General features: G+C 36.7%; 1 protein-coding gene across 5 annotated transcripts in view; it reads left to right on the forward strand.

The window, feature by feature from the left end:
• The window catches only part of NBEA (neurobeachin), a 627,505-nt gene that overhangs the window by 500,447 nt on the left and 107,049 nt on the right, over positions 1-20,009 (forward strand). For all 5 annotated transcript variants that reach the window (XM_030882520.2, XM_060287860.1, XM_060287861.1 and 2 more), the window contains 3 exons: positions 6,890-7,007; positions 7,332-7,434; positions 13,897-14,012. In XM_030882520.2, coding sequence (XP_030738380.2) covers positions 6,890-7,007; positions 7,332-7,434; positions 13,897-14,012 — 337 coding nt within the window. The remainder of the gene's footprint in view (positions 1-6,889; positions 7,008-7,331; positions 7,435-13,896; positions 14,013-20,009) is intronic.

Genomic DNA, 20,009 nt, shown 5'->3' on the forward strand with positions numbered 1-20,009 from the left:
GGAACCACCACACTGCTTTCCATAGTGGCTGCACCAATTTATATTCCTGCCAACAGTGTAGGAGGGTTCATTTTTCTCTACACCCTCTCCAGCATTTATTATTTGTAAGCTTTTTGATGATGGCCATTATGACCAGTGTGTGGTGATACCTCTTTGTAGTTTCCAACTTTATTTTTTTTTGATATGTTGAAAAATCTTGTTCACAGTTTTAAATTGTAAATAGATAGAAGGATGTTGAAGTTTTATTACACCGTATTCATATAGCTTTTTGTACCACTTCTAAGTTGTATGCTAGAAATCACCTAGTGATCTATCGTGAAAAATTATTTTTAATTATCTCCCAACTGACAGCCTGATTAGATCCAACTTCAACTCTTTGAAAGTAAAGAATTAGGAAACCATTTAACTTGCAAAAAGATTTTTTTTTAATCCAGTCATTAAGGACATACAATTTTCCAGCACTTCCATCAGAATTTTGAATTGTCCGTTATTTGAGGCTCCTAGCCCCTCAACAGATTTTATACCCCAGATAATACACCATAGAGAGCCCCCCATCCTTTTTTTTTAATTGGAGAAGGGCAGTGGGAAAAGAGAGATGGGAAAGAGGACCTGTATTTCCCTCACATGTTCATTTTCAGGCAGATAGATTTTAAGAAGTTAAGGATCTGGAAACTTACTCTTAAGTTATGCGTACCTAACTTACTTCCTGGAGAGTTATTCATTCTAGCCCAGTTAGAAGAGGCTAGTCCATTGTGTTGCTATTTCCTTTTTTCCATACACTTCTAAATAATTATTTCTTGTATCTTATGCTCTCCGTGCCTTTGGTGAGGAAATAGTATCACGAAGGCAGGTGGAAAGAACTGGAAGCAAGGAGTTCCAAACGTCTTGCTGTTTTTGCTGCTTCCCACTTCCTCACCCCGTGTACCATGGCAGCAACTGCCAGCCAGAGATGATCTTCCACATGGTCATTTTAGAACCCAAACTTCTTCCAGTTTGTGGTTCTGCTTTCCTTCTGGGCATCAGACTCCTCTTCATTCATCTGGCAAAAGGGCAAAGAGCAGGGATGATCATGTATGAACGCAAACCTCAAATTACTCTTGAGCTATTCCATCCTGAATATATTTGTTCCATCCAGAATCATTGATAACTCGTACAGAATTATAAAAGTAATGGGGGTTACAGCTTTCCATTGCACTAACAGCCTTTTAATTAAACTGTTCAAGCTGCAAGTGTCTGTTGGATATGATGGCCTCATGAACACTGAACAGGGCATGTCTCTCCACCCGTTCACATCATTTTCATCAATTCTTAACAGAAAATATAACTTGAAGCAAAATTTAGTTTTTTCATATCCAAATACTTGTTCTAATATATGCATCAGATGATTTGAGATCAGCAAAGCTCTCACTAAACAAGTACTTTTTAGGTCACACAATATTAGCTGCCTTTAAAAGAAAAAAAGATGAAACTGATTTGACAGCCATACCCATGTTTCTGACAAATGTGCATGTCTGATACACATGAGTGCACAACAACCCTATTTTTCTTCAACACAATCATCAAATAATATGTGTTAAGCACACATTTGGGCGAAGTGGTTTACAAGGGGTCTCTATTACATTTGTTTTATATTATGTCCTGTGTGTTTCAGTTCATAAGTGAGTGGGACAGACCTCAGGGTATAAAGCCAGCATGATCTCTCTCTCCCTTCACTTCTTTTGGATATTAAGCCCTTAGCTCAAAACAGTTCAGTGGTCGCTTAAGAAAATCACAAAAGTTGCATAAAATTTGTGATCAAGATGCTTTAATTTTCTTATTTATGACCTATATGATGTAATAAAAGTTATCTTTATTCAATTTTCATGAAATGAAACTGAGTAGGCTAGTTAGCATTTGTTGATTGATTTCATAGTATATTAAATAATTTGGAGAGACCAGCAAGCACAAACCAGATGATATGGGAAGGTCGACTTAAGAAAGAAAACAAAACCACAAACCTCAAGTATAAATGAAAGTACTTATATGGTTTAGAAAAATATCTTGGACTATAATGAAAAAGTAACCTGAAGAGTTATTATAGAAGGTCCTGAAACTTACAGAACACTATGTAACTAGTAGAGGTATAAATAAAATACAGGCAATTTTATAGTATCAGGTCATATTTCAGATGTAGGCTTGATGCCCAGATTTTTATATAAACATGCCATAAACTCAGTATTTAATCAACTATAAATGATATTCCTTTGCACTTTTGAAGCGTATACAAACTGATTAAACTCCTCATCACTTGCCCGAAGGAGCGTCCTAACCGATCACTCTGCCTCCAGTCTAACAGCTTTCTACTTTAAGCCTCCACGAGCTGCCAAGTGTGTGTAGGTGAGCTCTCTCCTGGTTACCCTCTCGTTGCATATGAGGAGAGGAGAGGAAAGGGGACTCGGGGTATAGTCCCAGGCGGTCATGGCAATCACAAAATTTGTTTGAATGCTAGTGGTTTGTCTCAACCATTCATCTTTTTTTTTTACTTTTTATATTCCATCCTATCTATATTAATTTCACTACAAAAAAAGTCTAGTTACTTATCAGAAATAAAATTGTTGCTCAAGAGAGGTGTCAAATGATATTCTGTGACACACCTTAGTATACATCTTTCTTAAGTGCGAGGCGTAAGTCTATGAACTAAAACACCTTAGCCCAACCCTCTAGAGTGAAGGAATCCTTTTTATGGGGACAGAGTCTTCCAAGGTGGGGTATAACCCAATCTAGAGTTCCTTGTGGGTGCAGATTAAACTACTAGAAAAGAGAAACCAGTTATTCTATTTAGATCACTTTGTTTAGATCTTGATTAAATCTAAAGAGAGAATAGACCTCTGAAGGCCTCCACCAGTAGGATAATAAACACGAGAAGTCTGAGGCAAAACTGGAAAGCTTTTTCCAGTTCAGCAAAGGAGTCAGAGATGTACGTACTTTGTAAGATCTCTTTGTAACCTTCCCCATATGTATTATCTCCGTCCGTTTCTCTTGCTGATTTATTCAACAAACAAATGTATATGGAGCACATCTGTGCCAGGCACTGCTCTAAGCTCTGTGTATTGAGCAGTAAATAAGATAGATGGGGCCTTGTTCTCATGGAACTTTCACGTCACAGGGAGGGGACTGACAAAAACAAGCAAAAAAATAAATAAGTGCCAGGCACAGAATTCAAACACAGTGATGTCATAGAAGAGATATTGGAGGTTAGTATATGATAACTCTAAGCTGGATGCCAGCCAAAACTTTTTTAATAAAAAAATTTAAGAGAGTTTCATTCCATAATCAATCTTGAAGGAAACAAGAAGAAAAAGTAGGAGGTGGCTTGCTGTAAAAAAAAACAAAAGGACTCTAGGCTCTGTTGGGTTTCCCGGCAGGGAATTATGAACATCTCAGAGCATTGTCTTTTATCAGCCTCTTTAAAGGATTTCAAAAGCTGAACTGTCACATGGGTGACTGTAAAGTAAAATTTTCTTTCCCTTGGCCCCTCTGGTAAGGACTGTACCACTCGTTCAGATGATGCTGCCCTTGTTCAAAATAGCTTGGACCTTTGGGTCTATCTTTTGGAATTTGCCTCCTGAGCTGTTTATTAGCTGCTAGCAAAATAATTTTCTTTTAATTTTATTCTGTCTCCTTTTACTCTTTGCCTCCAGGCTTTACTGAGTTCCTCTGATGATCTCAGTTTCCTTTTTTTCTTGCTCCTGAGGGTCCCTGAGGACCGTTGTGGTCCCAACCTGGAGCTGTGAAAGCGGTGGTAGGAGAACTGATTGAGTTCCTGTATCAGTTTGGATCCAGTCAAGAGAAAGAGGCCACATAGCAATTTAAACAGGGAAAGTATTATAATTTATAAAAACAGAAATAATTATAAATTATAACGGGATATTGGAGAAACAGGGAATGGTTAGTAAGAAATAAAAAGAACTCTAAAAAATATAGGAAACAGCACATATGAGGAGCAGCCATTGTCTTTTGAGCTGACATTGAACCCAAGAAGAGGCCTCCTGGCCTTGTTAGGGAGGACATGGCTATAGTTCCCTTCGTGGTATAGAAGTCACTCTGGTGCCCTGCTGAGGGAGCTCGCTGGAGCTCTGCCTTTTGGAACTTCCCCGAAAACCACCCTCTAGGGAGTTGGTGAATCTGTTTATGGGAGGGTTCTCACCAGAGCACTCTGTTACAAAACTGTCTGGGGCAGGGGGCTACTGGAGAAAACTGCTGGTCACTGGGTGCTGTCAGCCATCACACACTGCAGGAGCCGGGCACTGGAGAAGCCCACGCTCTGCAGGGACCTGCTAGGTGAGCACACAGAACCAGGAAGAAAAACCCCTTTCTTCTGCATCATCTCTTCAGAGTCCTTTCCTGATAGACCTCGACATGGTATCGGCTAGCAAAGGAAAAATAAACGGCACAGATTCACTTTCACAAGATAAACAATTAAGGGTGAATTTGGAGCTGGGAAGCAATAATTTGATAACTGGCGCAGTTGGTAAGACGGTTTTGCATGGGGCACTTAAGGAGTCAAACCAACTTCTATGTGTTTGAGAGCCACCTGCCTGCTAGAAGTAAAATAAACTGATAACATGCTTAATGGAAAGGAATACTTGGTCAGATGTTCACTGCATCATGGTTCCCAAAGAGAAAGATAATATTAGTGTGTGTATATGTGTGTTTATATATATACCCACACACTAATATATCTCTCTCTATATATTGTATACAGCCTAATATGCATATTATATATAAATATTATACATATTTTATATATAATATAATATATAAAATATTATATATAATATACATTATATATATATAATCTCCATCCATCCTCCTGGCATACCAGATTTAGTATAAGGGTGCCAACACAGCTTTCATGGGAAGATCTCTCCTTTTTTCTGAGATTATACTCATTTTACTCTTTGGGTTTTCAAATGGCCTTTATATATATATATATATAAAATACACATATATAAGTGAAATAATGGTCATAATGAAAGATAGTTTTTGTTGTTGTGGCTGTTCTGTCTTAAAATTATTCCTACCCGACAAAATAAGAGTTATCAACCCTGTATTAGTACTCTTTCCATTTAAAGAAAATTATGCTAGTCTATGAAATTCAAATCTGGAAACTGTTGCACCCAGGTAAAAATGTATTAATGTAAATTGTGGCAAGTCACTGTAATCCTTTTGTGAAATGTATAAAAAGAAGTTTTACATGTAGAAACTGAAAAACAGTTGTCACTTTATGCTCAACAGAAAGGACTTATAAACAGAACTTAAACAATAGCTAGGCCATGCACTTTACATTCCTTGTCTCCACTTAAATTAACCAGTAATGAGTATTATTATCACTGTTTTTCAGGTGACAAAAATCAGATAGAGTTAAATAATTTTTCCAAGTTCCTATAGCTAGTAAATAGCAGAGCCAAGTTTTAAATAGGTCTGTGACTGCCTCCAAAATGTTTCATGATTTAAACAGATGTCTGACTGCCTCCAAAAACCTTCCAGTGTGTAGAGAAAGACGAAAACTGAATTAAGGAGCTAGAAAATGGATTTTTCAAAAAATAAAAAGATGAATAGATGATATAACTATAATATAATTATATGGTATGTAATATACACACAGAGATATATAATTTCTAGAGAAAGGAAATGTGAAAAAGGACTTCATAACTTGTTCTCAAACCTTAAGGAATATCATGTATGTAAAACTCAGTAACTAGTTTCTGCTTTCACCGAAGCAAATATAAGTGTAGTAGGTTATACAGGGTACACCAGTGCAAGTAGAGAATGTGTTTATGTATTGTTAAAATACACTGGTGTATCAGGAAGGAAACTGTCGCAGATTTGATTGCAGTGGGTTAATCAAATATGGATTTATCTGTATCATGGAAGAATAAGTCCAGATATGGATAGTTGCTGAGACCGTTTCAGTAACAATATTAGCGCCAACCTTGCTGGGATTCCCTTGGCCTTCCTCTAATGGCTACACAATTGCTGCTGTAGTTTCTACCATTATATCTCCATTCAAGCAAGGAAGAGAAAGGAGTGTGCCAGCTGCATATGACTCATTTTATCAGCTTTTCTGAAACATCCCCAAATGACTGGTTTTGTTCTCATTAGCCAGTTCTGGGTCAAATGTCCTTGCCCCTACATGCAAGGGAATTTGGAAAAAGCAAAGAATAACTTTATCATGATTAGCTTAGATCGTGGATCAGACAAACTCTGACCTCAGAAACAGATTCAGGCCATTGTTATAAATAAGGTCATGCCCATTTATTTGCACATTGGCTGTGATTGCTTTCACACCACAGTGGCAAAGCTGAATAGTTGTGAGAAGGACAGATGGCCTGCAAGGCCTAACATTTTTACTATTTGGCCTTTTACCAAAAATGTTCATTGACCCCTGGCTTAGATCAGTAATGGCCCCTTGCCTGGGGTTGACCACATGGACACTTCGGGGCTAAGTGGGCTTTCGTTAAGCAAGGAAGAGGGAGGAAAAGTGACATTAGAAAAGAACCAAAAGTGTATGTCAGGCCACGTGGTCCAGCCAATCATATACAAGACCACAAAAGCATAACACGTTTTCTATTTTAAGTCACAGGGTCACCTTGAACATATAACTTTTCTGTTCCTTCATTTCTTCATGAGCCAACTAAAACTTTAGAAAGGTAGAAAATTTGCAAATATACAGAATCAAATGATTGGCAATATTGTGATATATCATGAATTCATGAGTTATATCATGTGATATATCATGAATTCATTCATAATTTACTGAGTTTTATACAGCACTAAGATATTGTCACACTGAGTCTTAGACACGTATTTAACTGACTGACACTTCCCTTTAAACTATTTATTTTAGGTTCTTGCATACACTGAGGGACTTCATGGAAAATGGATGTTCAGCGAGATACGAGCTGTATTTTCAAGGCGTTATCTTCTACAAAACACTGCTTTGGAAGTATTTATGGCGAACCGAAGTAAGTCCCCTTAAATATTTTGAAGGGAAATGTGCTCGTATTTGGATGTTATTCATTTACATGGTGTGATACTGACTTGATATTTTTTTTGTTTTATTTCTTTCTTTGATATGCCCTCGCTAAAATAAAAATACAAAAAGAATTAATTTGCTTGAAGACATTAATCCTAGATTTCTCATGGATGAAGTTACATAGAAACCTGATTTTCCATGAAGATTCATTACCTTTACCAATAAATCATGAAGGGCACTTGAAAATGATTTCTGAAATTGATGGTTAGCTCTCCTGTTCTTTTCTAAATCATGTTTTTTCTTCTTACCACAGCCTCAGTTATGTTTAATTTCCCTGATCAAGCAACAGTAAAAAAAGTCGTCTATAGCTTGCCTCGGGTTGGAGTAGGGACCAGCTATGGTTTGCCGCAAGCCAGGTAATTATATCACATTACACATTATCTACGGTTTGTTAACATATTTCAATCTCAATATGACGGAAATCTAAATAAGTTTATACCACTATAATTATTTTGAAAATCAAGGAATTGTCTTCCTCTGCAGGTCATTTGTAGGGAAAGAGGTTATGAAAACAGCTATTTTAAGAATGACAGAATAGGGCATAATTTTATTTAACACATATATAAATGAGGAAGTAAAAAAGTTGATTGCATATTATAGCTGGCACATAATTAAGACATTTTTGCTGAAGATCTTACAAAAGATATAAATTGTTTTTATAAATATGTATAAATGCTTCTTCATTAAAGTAATAAAACTCTCAGAGTTTATTGAGATTAATAGTCATTAATTATGATGTGATTTTAATCATTCTTAAATCTCTCATCTTGGTATTTTAAAAGCATTATTTTGAAATCTTATTTTATTGAAAAATACTATTCTAAGTAGAAAACATAGTAATTATGTTTATCACTAATATCAGTTAGCTGGTTTTCGGCTCCAAGTAACTGAATACCTAACTAAAAGTGGCTTAAGCAATAAGGGTTTTGCTTCGGGGGGTTGTTTTATGAAAGATGTGGAGTTAAGAAGGAGTTGCTAGTATTGGCTCAGACGTTCAGTGATGTCAGGACTCTCAGTTGGCCTCGTATTCACAAAATAACCACCACTGCTCCAGACACCACATCTTCACACAACTGCTTTCAAGTAGGAAAAAGACACAAAGGATTTCTTCTTGAACTTCTGTGTTTTAGGATGGAGTATATTTAGAAGCCTTTAACAATTTTTATCTCAGGTCCCTTTGGCCAGAATGGGGTCACCTTCCTGCCCCTAAAACAATCACTGAATGCTGAACACAAAGCCAAACCATCCCCTAGAATTCAAGGAGAAATATATCTCAACTCCCTGCCACTTCCTACCTGAAAAAAATACATTTTCTGTGTCGGCTTTGGACAGACAAGCAACAGTGTCTTCCACATAGATCATTAAGTCCCTGGGAATTGTGGCAGAGAACTGCATGCATGGAAAAGAAAACTAATCGTTGTCTATCTTCTCTTAAACAGGCTACAGACATGTAAAAGACAGGGACTGTGTCTTATTTATCTTTTAATCTACAATACTTAGCACACTGCCTAATTGCAAAGGTGCTTTTTAAGTGCTACTCAACTGGAGTTACCCTGCATTACAAAGTATCTATTCTTGTATTAAGTTTACAGTGTAAGACCAATTCACTGACATGTATGCACATGCCTAGGATATTTGCTAGTTGAATGACAATATTAAATTAAGACATTAGTAGATAATGAAGTACTTATATAAAATACAGGTCAAAAGAAAAATGCATTCAATCTATCAAAAAAAGAAAATGAAGTTAGTTTTGCAAGACTTGTTATTGAATTTAAGCTGACTCATAGTAATCACTACTTCCTTTCCCAAGTACTTACAAATTGTTTAATCAAGTCAAGAATTTTTTCCAGGAATTGACATTAGGAACTCACAAATAGGCCTAACATTTTCCTTTTAAAAAATAATCATCTGGGCTTCCCTGGTGGCGCAGTGGTTGAGAGTCCGCCTGCCGATGCAGGGGACGCGGGTTCGTGCCCCGGTCCGGGAAGATCCCACGTGCCGCGGAGCGACTAGGCCCATGAGCCATGGCCGCTGAGCCTGCGCGTCCAGAGCCTGTGCTCCGCAACGGGAGAGGCCACAACAGTGAGAGGCCCGTGTACCGCAAAAACAAAAAAAAAAAAAAAAAAGATCATCTGCCTCCTGGCATATTTCTCAATGATCATGATTCTTCAAAGATTACCAATAGAGTTTTCTAATTTCCTTTAGTACTCTTAGACTTGTCCAGGCCTGAATTAAAAACAACCAGAAGCTCTTGTACTATATTCCTTACCTTCTATGAACATTATTTTCCTTTTAACCACATTTGGTCTCTCTTTAATTTTTGGAAGATCATTCTTCTTGATAGAAAAACTGGAAACAAAATAGATGTTTAGTAACTTTGGAAATTCTATCTTAAAACACTCTTTTGTTGTCCCCTTGGCTTTCCCCCCAAAGGCTTAACTCATTATTAGTTTCCTAATAAAATACTTAAAAATTCAGTTTTGTATACTTCATGTGATATATAGACTTAGAAGTAGCAGATGGGGGTAAGAGGAACACTGAATCTAGGCTTAGACCTGATACAACTGGCAGTGATAGAGCCTGATACAACTGGCAGTGATAGAGCCTGATAGAGTAGGAACTCAATACATATGTGTTGAAAGAATGAATAACATAAGGCAAGGGGAATGACACTTTCATCTGCTATAAAATGGGAACAGTATCTTTGCAAAGAGATGTTTTACGAATGTCTTGAGATCATAAAATGAAGGCACTTTGTGAACAGTGAACACACATATACACTATACACATGCATGCATACACAGATATAGATAGGTAAGTAGGTGAGAAAGTAGATAGGTATGTGGGTAGATAAATAGACATAGACACATACTTGTATAAATATGTGTGTGTGTGATATGTAAGATCCTGTTACACTTAGAGAATTGTCAAAGGAAAGCGATGATGTCTGGCTCCTACAAGTAGAAGCCTTCCAGCTGAGAGTATCTTGGCAAAATCACCAAGGGATCCATTCTTTGCTTTGTTTTTTTGACATTGGGTTTTGCCAGTTTAAAGCAGAATTTATCAAACTCTAGGGTACTTCCTCTAAGCTAAGCCCATAGGAGACTGCTTTAGAAACAAACAAAAATGATCAAACTCCAAAGCAGGTATACTGCCAGAAAATGGACTTCACATATCATTTAGGCTGCTTTTTGAGCAAGCCCACCGAAGAGATCGCATTCCAAAAATTTAGAACAGAAGGAATATTTCCACTAAGCTAGCATAGCCTAATGAATGCCCCTTTAATTTATACCCATGGGTCTCATTTGCTGAGCACTCTCCATGTGCCAGGGACTATATTTTGTGTTTTAGTTTATAAGCATTATTTCCTGTTATTCTTTTTTGTTTGTTTTGGGCTTATAAACAACAGATGTTTATTTCTGGCAATTCTGGAGGCTAGAAAGTCCAAGATCAAGGCATCAGTAGATTTGGTGTCTGGTGAGATCCCAACTCCAGGTTCATAGATGGTTACCTTCTCGATGTGTCTTCACATGGCAGAGGGGCTCTCAGCCCTTAATTCTTAAAACAACCATGTTCTTAATGTGGATCCTTTTTTTTTTTTTTTTTTGCGGTACGCGGGCCTCTCACCACGGCGGCCTCTCCCGTTGCAGAGCACAGGCTCCGGACGCACAGGCTCAGCGGCCATGGCTCACGGGCCCAGCCGCTCCGCGGCATGTGGGATCTTCCCGGTCCAGGGCATGAACCCGTGTCCCCCGCATCGGCAGGCGGACTCTCAACCACTGCGCCACCAGGGAAGCCCCTTAATGTGGATTCTTAATGGTATTCTTATCCCATTTTACAGATAGGAAATTTTTGGTTAGGGAAGTTACTTATCTTGCCCAAGATCATAGCCCACTCTCTTAATTTCTATTTTGTGTCTTCTATCAAAGTGATCCACATTGGTCAAAAGAACAATACCTTTACCCCTGCGTAACAGAAGAAAATTACTGACAAAAAACTTGACCATTTTCTAGACTTCATACTGATTGTCATTGTTTGGTTAATGTATTTTCTATTCAGACAGTCATTACAATCAATAAACTTTGGATTTAGTTAGATTCTTTACTTTCTAAGAATATACCTGGTTGCATACATAGAGTTAATGATTTTAAATGGTCACCATTTGTTATGGTACTTAATATTTTTTTCCACAGGGCAATTTTATCTTCTTCTTATCCCCCAATTCTAAAAGCATTTTACCGTAGCCCAAATATGTACCAACTATCCTCATTCTAATATATAACTTTTTATAGGATACTTTGAATAGCCCTATTGATTTACTGTTTCCCATTTTGCTTCGCCTTATGATTGAATTATTTAATTTTTTTTTGAATTTCATCTCTCTTTAGCCATTTTTTAATTTTAGGATAGATGTCCAATAATTCAAGTCATTTAGTATACACTTATTAAGACCCTAGGTCAAGCATTGCTAAATGCTAAGGACATAACAGTGTGTAAAACAGTTCCTGCTCTCAGTGAGTTTATAGTAGAAAAGAGAAAGCAGTAAACAGGAAAAGCTGATCCTTTCCCTGAACTTGCTCATAGTAATCTGATTTTCTAAATTCATTTCGTTTGCTCATATTTTTCTTCACCGCTGCATACTCTAAGAATGACATGATAACTTTCTCCCATGATTCCTCGTATTTCCCCTTATCGGGATTTGTTTGGTCTTGGTTTTTGAGTGTTTTTGGTGCTCAGAATTATTTCCAGATCAGCAATTTTCTTCTTAAATTGTCTAGGTTTAAAATGTCAACAAATAAACGTACAACTTTATTATATACATTGCTTTTAGCAGACTAAGCATGTTGCAGGTAAGAATTTTAGTCAGATTAGCAAGAATATGATTATGATAGTAATCCAACAAAAGTTGGACTAAGCACATAATTATAATAGTAGCAAATAGTAATTGGGTAAACATAGTTTATTAATTCTTTGATAATTCAGAAAATATTTTAGCATGTTGCCATGACAAAGTCAGAATCAAGGCAAAAGTTTATAACATAAATGGTTGTATGAATGAGAGTGTATCTGGAAAATTTTGAAAAGTGGTGGTGCCGGTATGGATCAAAATCTGGAAGCCCTCTAAGTAGCCCTGTGAAAATCATATCACCAGTTAATTGAAAAGTACGCTGAATTATAGAATTGAAGTGTGAAATATATATACCCTTTACTATTGCAATGAAGTGAATCATTAGACTTACATAGTTCTTTTGGAGTCAGTAGGATCTATTATCTCAAATATATGTAATTAGGAAAGTTCTTCAAAAATGTTAATATGTGACCAGGCTGCTACAACATATTACGTTAATATTTTAAACATTGAGTTACACATAATTATTTTTAAAATTCTTAATTCAGATTTGAATTTGAGATAACAAGTTTCTTCCCATTCTTCTTTCCTCCCTCCTTTACCTCAACTAACATCTATCTTAGCTCCTGCCATGCCTATTAAGATCCCATGTGAACAGAAACATATGGTAATAATACATGGGTGACAAAAATAGTCTTAGGTCCGCAGTTCCCAAAATAAGCACCACGGAGCCCTGAGATGTCACAGTGCACTCTCAGGGCTACTGCAGGGCATTTAATATTTTTTAGAGAAACACAACAACATCTATTAGACGCTGCACAAACTCTTAGCTTGAGTTAGTTCTAAGTTTCAACATTTGATAGGACTGCATTCTTGCATGCTTTTTGATGCCATCTTAGCTTTGTGAAACTAGTTTATAGGGGTTGCTCTGGTAATAAAAAAATAAAAGTGCTGCATGAAAATTCATGTGGAACAGGCATTGAAGGTGGTGGTGTCAGATATGATTCCAAGGTTTAAGTTGCACAGTGACCAACAGGTGTGCAATACATTTCTTTAGTTAAGTAATTGTCGTTAGTTAAGAATGAAATAAAATATTATTTTTCTTTCAATTTTTGAGTATTATATTCTCAAACAGCTACTAAGTTGTTAAGGCTCAAGTATTCAGTTATTTAGACCTAACTACGTAATAAACAGAACCGTTAGGTGTCTCTCTTGGGCTAGGGGCGCCATGAAAAAATTCCTGAGACCCTAAAGGTGGCATAAATACAAAAAGTTTGGGAACTTCTGTTTTAAGTGATGAATGTTTTAGAAACTCAGTTAGCCTTATCGTACTACTACAAATACAGCCAGCTTTCATTATTTTTTATAGAAACACATTGTACCTTCAAAGGTTCATAATTTACACAAATTATCCTGATTACTCCCTTACAATATTCCTATGTCCCTTATGAATTCGTACATTTTCAAAGTTCCCAGTTGTTTGTTTCTGACCTCATAGGGGGATGGGAGTCTTGTGGTTAGAGGCTGTGCACATGTGGCAGAGGCAGGCGTGGAAAGTTCAGTGGCAGCATTAAGTATATAAGGGTTAAGTCAAATGCCTTTAAGCTGTTGACTGTCTACCTAGCTTTGTAGTATGGAGTAGGTTTGCTGTAGTGTTCAAAAGCTACTTTGCCTTATTTTGAGCCTAGTTTCACCTTTTTTTGTTATTGACATAAAATACCCACTTGGAGCCATATTATACCAATAGGTGCTTTCATATTGGTTTATCCTCAGTAAATAAATATATCTTCTCTATAACAGATTTTTCAAATATTGCTAATATCTACAGCTAAAATATATTTTGTAATTTATCTCAGAAAGATAAACCATAAATTCAATAATATCAAATCAATACATTAGTTATTATTGGACTTTTAAAAGTCATGAGTTAAAAGAGACTTTTTGTTATGGTTTGCTTAATTGCTAGGAGGATATCACTAGCCACTCCTCGACAGCTTTATAAATCTTCCAACATGACTCAGCGTTGGCAAAGAAGGGAAATTTCAAACTTCGAATATTTGATGTTTCTTAATACTATAGCAGGTAAGACATCTTATTCTTTAATCTCATAATATGTTTATGTTCATCAAAAATCTTTGGTAATGTGACTTGATGGAATGCATTGTTCGCCTTAGAATTCAAATACAGCCTTAGCATAAATATTGAAGCACTCACATTAAATTGCTATCAGAAACTATACAAGCTAGTACCACGGTTTAGGTGCATTTACTGTTGAAGAGGCTTTTTCTTGCTCTCCTTCTGCCATTTCCTTTGCTGACAGCTTTGTCTGACGGTTTATTAGAGTCAACAAACCACTGCCAGAGAGTGTCTGGAAATAATAATGGGAAAATGTAATTTCACTACTTTGTCATTCTCAGCAGTAGCAGCTAGACAGGAGAATAACAACAGGATTCTGCCTAGTACAGATGTCACCTGGATTATGGCATGATTGGGTTACAGCATTTTTTTTTTCTTAAAATCTTCAAATGGAAATATAAAATCAGATTACGTTTCTAAATGATGAGTAACTGCCATCAGCCTCAGCAGTACCATGCTTGTAAATTAAGAGAAGGTAGTGGCTTTGTTTTTCTGCTAAATCAGTGGTTGTCAGTGGCTGAACCTCTCTATGAGATTTAAGTGCCTCTTTCTTTTTTACTAAATTAAGCTCCAAAGCCCTTATTCATGTTGAATTACAAAGAGTTTACTTCTGTAAATCAGGCTCTACAAAAACTTTTTACAATCGGATGAATTTAAAACTACATAAATGCATATGCCTACCTCTGATCATTGTTCTTTTTTGAATGAATGCTCAAAACTATGAATTGAGAGCCCTGTTCTCTGAATCATTGCTTAAAAGGATAACTGTAATAGTCCTCTTTTTAATCTCTCATATATGTGTGAATATGGATGCTATGGCATATGTTAAATATGGATGATATAGATGTGTATTACATAGACAAAAGAATTTGATTTGTCAACAAATAGGGATAAAAAAGTTGCTTGAAATGGTTTTGCATTTTAATCATTTAATACATATTGTAATGTTAATTCCTTTGCTAATAGGATGCTAGAGCTACAACCAAAGAACTGTTTTATTACATATATTAATTTTATTCTATATTTTATACACACATCTCCATTATATACATATATCTTCATGACATATTTCATATATATTCACATATCAGTGTATACAATGTATATATCTTAAAGAAACCTATTTACTTCCTCAGAGATAAAGGAAATGTGTTATACTATTTAATTAACACATTTACATATAGAGATAGAATGAACTTAAACATCTGAAATAAAGAACCTTTTCGTTAGCATATTTAGGTGAACAGCATGATGTAGCATAAGCTTCATTACCAAAGTGAAGGGGATAGAATCTCAGATCTGCCAACTCTGTGTCCTAGAGCATAGGTGGAATTTCAAGTTTTAACTCTGTCTTGTACTTTAAATCTTTCAGTAGCCATGTTTGATATCTGTTTCCATCCGTCTTTTTTTAATTAATTAATTAATTTATTTATTTATTTAATTTTGTCTGTGTTGGGTCTTTGTTGCTGAGCAGGCTTTCTCTAGTTGCGGCGAGCAGGGGCTACTATTCATTGCGGTATGTGGGCTTCTCATTGCGGTGCCTTCTCTTTGTTGTGGAGCACGGGCTCTACGCACGCAGGCGTCAGTTATTGTGGCAGGCGGGCTCAGTAGCTGTGGCGCACAGGCTTAGTTGCTCTGCAGCATGTGGGATCTTCCTGGACTAGGGCTCAAACCCATGTCCCCTGCATTGGCAGGCGGATTCTTTACCACTGTGCCACCAGGGAAGTCTCTCCATCTGTTTTAGTAACTGATATGTTTGGTCTTATATCATCTTGTATTATACTATTGCTTTCAATATTTTCTTGCCTTTCACATTGTTTTGTTTGTCTTTGGCCATATAAATAAATTTTGCCTACTTTTTTAGTGATTTAGAACATAGGCTTTTTGCTACTAATTCTCCTAGAGAATTAATATTGATATGTTTAAATTTTTTAAAAATCCTCTAAAATATATTTCTCTTCCTTTTGAACTCAAAAATGAATCAACATTTTAAACCACTCCTACGCAAAATAAGAACTTTAACTCAATTTACTTCTCATTCATTGCTTATCTTTGTCAATACAATTTACTACCAGAATCCATATTACTATGAAACACTTATTTTTTGGAGTCCATTACTTTTGCATATTAGGAAGGATTTCAACTCTATTAAAATTTTCTTCTCTTTAATACAGTATATTGTTTTTAGCTACATGGATCTTTACCTGATTTTTCAGGATAATGTTCTTTTTTCATTCTTCAGTATTCTTCCATATTCCCTCTGTTAGGTTTTTCTATTATCTATCTTGAAAGATCTATCAAGACTCATTGTCTACCATATGTCATAGATAAGCACATGATTTTTTTTTCCTTGACTGTGCTACCCCTTTGGAGCTTTTGGAATTAACACTGGAAGACAGGGTGATGTACCTCATTTGTAGTTCAGTTTCCAGTGGAGCTGGTATTCTTACTAAAAGGTTCTGCTACTCTAAGATGGGATTCTCTCTGTCTATCCTCTGGATGGAGTGTTATCTAGTTCACTGTGTTAAAGGATTCTTCTAGTCTCCATCCCTTCTCACTGCCTTTTACTCATGTCAGCCACATTTCCCACAATGTGGTATACTTCCACCTATAACCACCACCCACTTCATGCCTGCTGCTTTCTGGGAGTTTGTTTCTATGTCTATCTCTAGAAAGATTGCGGTCTGATAGAGATAACATCATGATCCCTTCTAAAAGCTGCCCCTGAGCAGTATAGACATGGCTTTTTTTCTGTTTGAGACAGGTGGGTTTCTGAGCCAGAACATGCAGGTTGTAAGAGGAATTTGACTGTCTTCCTATCTTCTTTTGAGTACTTGGGGTCTGTTTTATTTCGTGACATAAAAAATGTATAGACCACTGGGTTTTTTCTTTTAAGAATTTGTTGGGTATTTTCTTTACAATGATTATAACTAAACATTTAAGTCTGTCTGTTGTAGACAATGCGATAAAAAGAAGTATAAGGTAGGAACTAGGAACTCAGAGCGCTTATAACTAGATGGGTGAATGAAATGCATAAGAGAGCATTTTAAGACAGCTGATGGTAAGTGCTGAATAAGTGCTATAAATGGTGAATGCTGCAAGAGCTAAGCAGAGTACAGAAATTTTATGAATGTGTTTGAGGAGAAGAAAAAGAGCAGAGCTTTACAAATTTCTCCCAGTTGAATATGTGTTATGTGTTCGGTGGACATGAGTATCATATCTTGGCTGCAGCAGAGAATAATAGGAGATACTATTGGAGCTATAGGTAAGAGGCAGACTGTAAAGAGCCTGAATCCAGGAGTCTGTATAGTTCTGTAGTAGAAGGCAGTGCAGTATGGAATTTCAGGACAATTAAACTGCTAGTTATATATGGCATGAATCAGAAATAAAATACCTTAAAGTTAGGGAGAGCTGTTAGGAGAGCCTTACAGGACTCTAGATATGAAATCAACTTGCTCATCATTTTAATAAATAGTTACTGAACACTTTACTATGTGCCACACACTCTATTTCGCACTGACACTTCAGAGGAAAGCAAAGTATGGTTTTTGCCTTCGAAGGAGTCATAGTATAGTCAGGAAAACAGACACGTACACCAGTAATTCCAGCAAAAAGCTGTAATTATTATAATGAGAAAATATACAAAGCTATTTGAAGTCTAAGGTCCAGAAGGCATTACATTTACAGGAAAAGCTTCTCATAGTCTTTTCATAGGCTTCTCACAGGCAACATTTAAGTTGAAAATTGAAATATGAGTACAAATTCACTGGAAAGTAAGCAGAAGCCACTCCAAGGGGGGAAAAAGAATGTGGAGTCAAAAATTGGATTAGAGTAGTGACAACAGGTATGGCAAAGAAAAAAAGTAAGTAAAGGATCTAATGCACGATGTCATTATATAAAAAGTAGAAGTCATTGTAATATGCTCTAGTTTAGTGGTTGACAAAGTGTGGTCCCCTGACTGGCAGTATTAGTATTGCCTGGGGACTTGGAGATGCAAATTCTCAGACCCCTCAAACCTGCTGAATCAGAAACTCTGAGTGGGGCCCAGCTCTGCGTTTTAGCGAGCCTTCTAGGTGGTTCTCCTGCACAGTTTGAGTATCATTGCTCTAACCATTTAAGATCTAATTATCAGAACAAGATTTGCATATGAAAACATCTAGAACATACAAGAAAGCATGTGATTAAGTGTCATTAACTGTAGTGAAAGGTTAGTATGAAATAGTCTAATCAAGGGAGGCCTCGTAGAAAAGATGGGCTTTAAATGAACTCTAAGAATTTTGTCATACGTAGATGATTATCCAGACAAAATGAACCTTCATACAGAAGTAGAATGACAAATTGGAAAAAGTTATGAATATAAATACCCTGAGGTACTCTCCCTGAATATATGTATCCCTGCTAATTCTTCCTTTGCCATCATCCTGAAGTTCTGAGTAGGGGTGCCAGTTTATACTGAGCACCAGCATTAAAGGTACGGGTGATGGTATTATAGAGAAGCTTCACCAAAGCCACGATTGAGTACTTATTTAGGAAACAGTTAGAATTGTCTGTTTTCCTGATTTGTGGAGAATATTATATATCTGTTCATATCCATTCATCTCCTCTTAATGGAACACTTTTCAGAGTTCTCGAAAGAAAGGACTCTGAAGGTTCCTAGAATAAAGGGAACTATAAAGATGTTAAATTGTACCAATACCACTTTTACTAACCTGGGTTCCACTACATGATCATGTTGTTTCATAGCACAGTTTTAGGGATACAGTTATTGTTCAATAAATACTTACAAGTCAATTGATTGAAACTTTAGATTTATCATTTCTTGAGAGAATGTTAGTGTTCTTATTGACAAATTATATTTAATTTCCTGGGTAATCCAAAGGCAAGAAATGGTTGGATTATATCTTATCATAGTCTTCTTTAAACATTTCCTTAATTATTTTTTTTTTTTTATTAATTTTTTTTTTTTCGGTACGCGGGCCTCTCACTGTTGTGGCCTCTCCCGTTGCGGAGCACAGGCTCCGGACGCGCAGGCTCAGCGGCCATGGCTCACGGACCCAGCCGCTCCGCGGCACGTGGGATCCTCCCGGACCGGGGCACGAACCCATGTCCCCTGCATCGGCAGGCGGACTTTCAACCACTGCGCCCCCAGGGAAGCCCTCTTTAATTATTCTTAATATCAAGATTCAGGAAAAACCTTTTTATTATATTTGTTTAGTTTTATCGTTTCTTTTTGATACAGTTCTTTAATATTAATATCAACGTTCAGAAAAAAAATGGCAAATAATGGTTAATGTTTACTGAGCAGTTTACAGTGTTGCAAATATGGTTCTAAGTGTTTTATGTGTATTTACTCATTTAATCCTAACAATAACCCCAGAGTTCCTATCCCCATTTCACCAATGAGGAAATGAGGTGCAGAGAAGTAAATAACTCGCCCAAGTCACAGAGCTAATAAGTGAAGAAGTGAGGATTCTAATGTAGGTAGTTTGGTTGTAGAGCTTCACTCACTTACTATACCATACTGCCTCGGGATATCATGGCACCATTCAATTTCACCTCTAACCATTGGCCTTAATCTGTAACTACTTTTAAGACTGAAACAATTAACGATTTTTAGACATTTTTAATTTATATTTCATGAGAAGAACTTTTGAAGTTTATTTACCATCATGACTTTTGTCCACAGGCCTATTCTAGTACTAGATCTGGGCCTGGAATTATCATCTCTAATGTAGACCCTAGTACTGTGTTCACCTAGGTCTCAGATTCAGAGAAAGAGTCTGAGGCAGAGATTTGCTTGCAGGAAGTTTATTGGAGAGTGTCCTTGGGATCAACATCTGTGAGGGGAGTGAAGAAAGTAGAAGCGGGCAGAAGGAGAAAAATGAACCCCAGAGTAATTGCAGCAAAGGCCTCAGCAGATCCCTTCAGAGGTGTCTTGCCCTG

This window comes from Globicephala melas, chromosome 18 (genome assembly GCF_963455315.2).
Source record: "Globicephala melas chromosome 18, mGloMel1.2, whole genome shotgun sequence".
Taxonomy (NCBI): Eukaryota; Metazoa; Chordata; class Mammalia; order Artiodactyla; family Delphinidae; genus Globicephala; species Globicephala melas.